This window comes from Anopheles cruzii, chromosome X (genome assembly GCF_943734635.1).
Source record: "Anopheles cruzii chromosome X, idAnoCruzAS_RS32_06, whole genome shotgun sequence".
NCBI lineage: Eukaryota > Metazoa > Arthropoda > Insecta > Diptera > Culicidae > Anopheles > Anopheles cruzii.
The window spans coordinates 6,253,244-6,255,743 of record NC_069143.1 but is presented as its reverse complement, the minus strand read 5'-3'; the positions used below and the strand labels follow the sequence as shown (position 1 = coordinate 6,255,743).

The 2,500-nt window shown below is 50.6% G+C and overlaps 1 protein-coding gene across 1 annotated transcript in view; it reads left to right on the top strand.

Annotated features, from left to right (window-relative positions):
* LOC128278310 (uncharacterized) overlaps positions 1–2,148 on the top strand; it is a 5,941-nt gene extending 3,793 nt beyond the window's left edge. The window contains exon 2 of the mRNA XM_053017018.1: positions 1–2,148. This exon is cut by the window's left edge and continues 157 nt beyond it. Coding sequence (XP_052872978.1) covers positions 1–2,148 — 2,148 coding nt within the window.
* The last annotated feature ends 352 nt before the right edge of the window (positions 2,149–2,500 follow it).

The following is a 2,500-nucleotide window of genomic DNA, read 5'->3' as shown; positions in this document are numbered from 1 at the left end:
TTGGAGGTGCAAGCAGCCGGGGAAAACGTTCTTCTGGATGACGAACCAGGCTTCAACTTATTCGAAAACATGCTGCCAAATTTCCCGATGGAGGAGTCCAACGAAGAGCTTCCGGTGCCGGAGCCTAAAGACGAGCTTTCGTCGCCGTTCGAAACCGGTTCGGTGTGCGACATGAACATCGACCAGCGACTCCAGATTAGGCATGACTGCATGTGGTCCGGCGTGTGCGTAGACCTATCACACCCGGAGAAGTTCGGCTTGGGTCTGGGTGAAGGGTGCTGCATTGACGGTGGCGGTGATCCGCTAGTGCTATTAGCACAAGAACAGCAACGGAACCAGTTACAGAATCTCGCACACGACAGTGGAAACGTCGCGGCACCTACGGCAAGCCACGTGGCGAAAGCGGGGAACACTAGTCCCAAGGAGAGCACGGAGACGCTAAAGCCCCAGCCAACGCCGTTCCGGGTTCCAACGACGGTGGCAGAGATACCGGCCGGTAGCTCGTTGCTCATCAAACGCCCACAACAGCAGCAGCAGCCACAAAGCCGTGGAATAACCAGCGGCAACAACTACAGCACAAATATGTCCACTAGTACTTCCACGCTTCGTCTACCGTATATTCCGAATGGCGCGTTCATGAAGAACCGAGAACACCACATACTGAGTGGTGCGTTACATCACCACACCAGTTCCAATACACCTCTCAGTGCGGATGATGATCCGCCGGAGTTCAAGCACAAGTTGGACCTGGTCGCTACCTGTACCGTAGGTTATGGTGAAGCACCAGCCGCTACCGTCCCTGCTGCACCTTCTGCTTCCTCGGCTGTCAGCAGTAGTGGCGTGAGTGGGGAAAACATTGCACTAAATTACTGTAACCAAACCGCCCAGATGATCCAAGATGATCCAGTTACAGTACATCTCAATGCAGGTTACATGCGCAGTACATCAACTGAACCGCTCGGCGGGCAGCTATGGACCGCTGCCGATTCATCGGACAATGGCTTCAGCAGTAACAGTCTTTCCCAACTACTTCACGATCTCCGTGAAATCGAAGAAAGGGACTCGACGACCTTGTCGTCCGCTTTTAGTTTCTTCTCGCAAACGATTGACAACTCGTCGGTAAGAAGTTCCGGCGTGTGTGGTGATCAGGGGAGTTGCAGTGATTTTCACTACTGGAACGGAGGCAGCAGCAGCAGCAATCGTAGTATGACGAAAAGTAGCAGTAGCTTAGTAACCAGCGCCAGCTTAGCTAGCGATCTGAACGAAACGACGGTTACTGCTGCGATCAAGAAGGTCGCGTTGACGACGGTGACGACGGCACATCCCTTCACATGCTCGTCTTCTCGGAATGAGAAGACGTTAGTGGAGAATGACGACGCTGAGGATGATGATGCACAGGAAGACGAATTGCTGTTCGATACCGCAACCAGTGGCTCGCCAGCCACTGTTAACAGTTCCTCGTTTGAGAAAGACGACGACGATGAGGAGGAAGACATGGTGAAACGAGGTGACATAGAAAAAGATGACGAATTGTCTTCTGATGCATCGGTCAGAGACTCGCCCCGTTCTGTGGATAGTTCCTTTACTTCCTGCTCCGAGGAAGACGACGACGATGAGGAGGAAGACGTCGAGAAGAAAGCTGATCGTCCACAAAAGCATAACAAACGGTTTTCGGATGCAGCAGCAAGGGAATCAACCAATTATGTGCGCTGTTCCTCTACTTCTTGCTCCGAGGAAGACGACAACGATGACGAGGAAGACTTCGAGAAGAGGACGTCAGGGTTCGGAAGTAGCAATGGTTATGGCCCAGTACGCGCCACGCGCCGTCTGGCCTTATGGTGCCAACGTCGCCAGGACGTCACAGGCCGGTTAGGCGACGGCGGACAGCCCGCAAAAAAACGGAAATTGAATAAGATTGATTCGTTGTCGAACTTTGACAGAGCGACTTTGCCGCCCTCTGTCCGTGACAGTAGCGTCGGCCGACGTCGAGGTGGCGATGGAAGTACGACGTCTTCCGATTCTCTACCCTTCGAGGGCCACCAAGCGACGCACGTTGGAGACCACAGCTACACCCGGCCGAAGGGGCACTTTAATATGAACGACCTCGGCGTGCAGACGCCTTCCGAATCGGGTAAGTTGTCGCCTTAATCCAGCAAACTCATCTTAACAAAATGCTAAAGGAAAACGAGAAAGATAAATAAAATAGCGCCACATACTACACATCTGAAACTAATAACTACTACAGAATTTTTTTGATGCGTTGTTCGCCTATCTCTAGGTGGTACTTTATGATTTCTGAACTTCAATATTTTACTACCAAAAATATCAACAACAAAAGAAAATCAAAGTTTAAATTGAAACACTTAAATTCATTGGTCGCCTTAATTTTCAATTGTAAGTTTATGTCATATGTTACATTAGGTGAGATTTTTTTTGTTATTTCTTCTGCGATCTCACCTCAGCCAGACAAAGTACCACGCCGTGAAAGAAGGCACTAAAC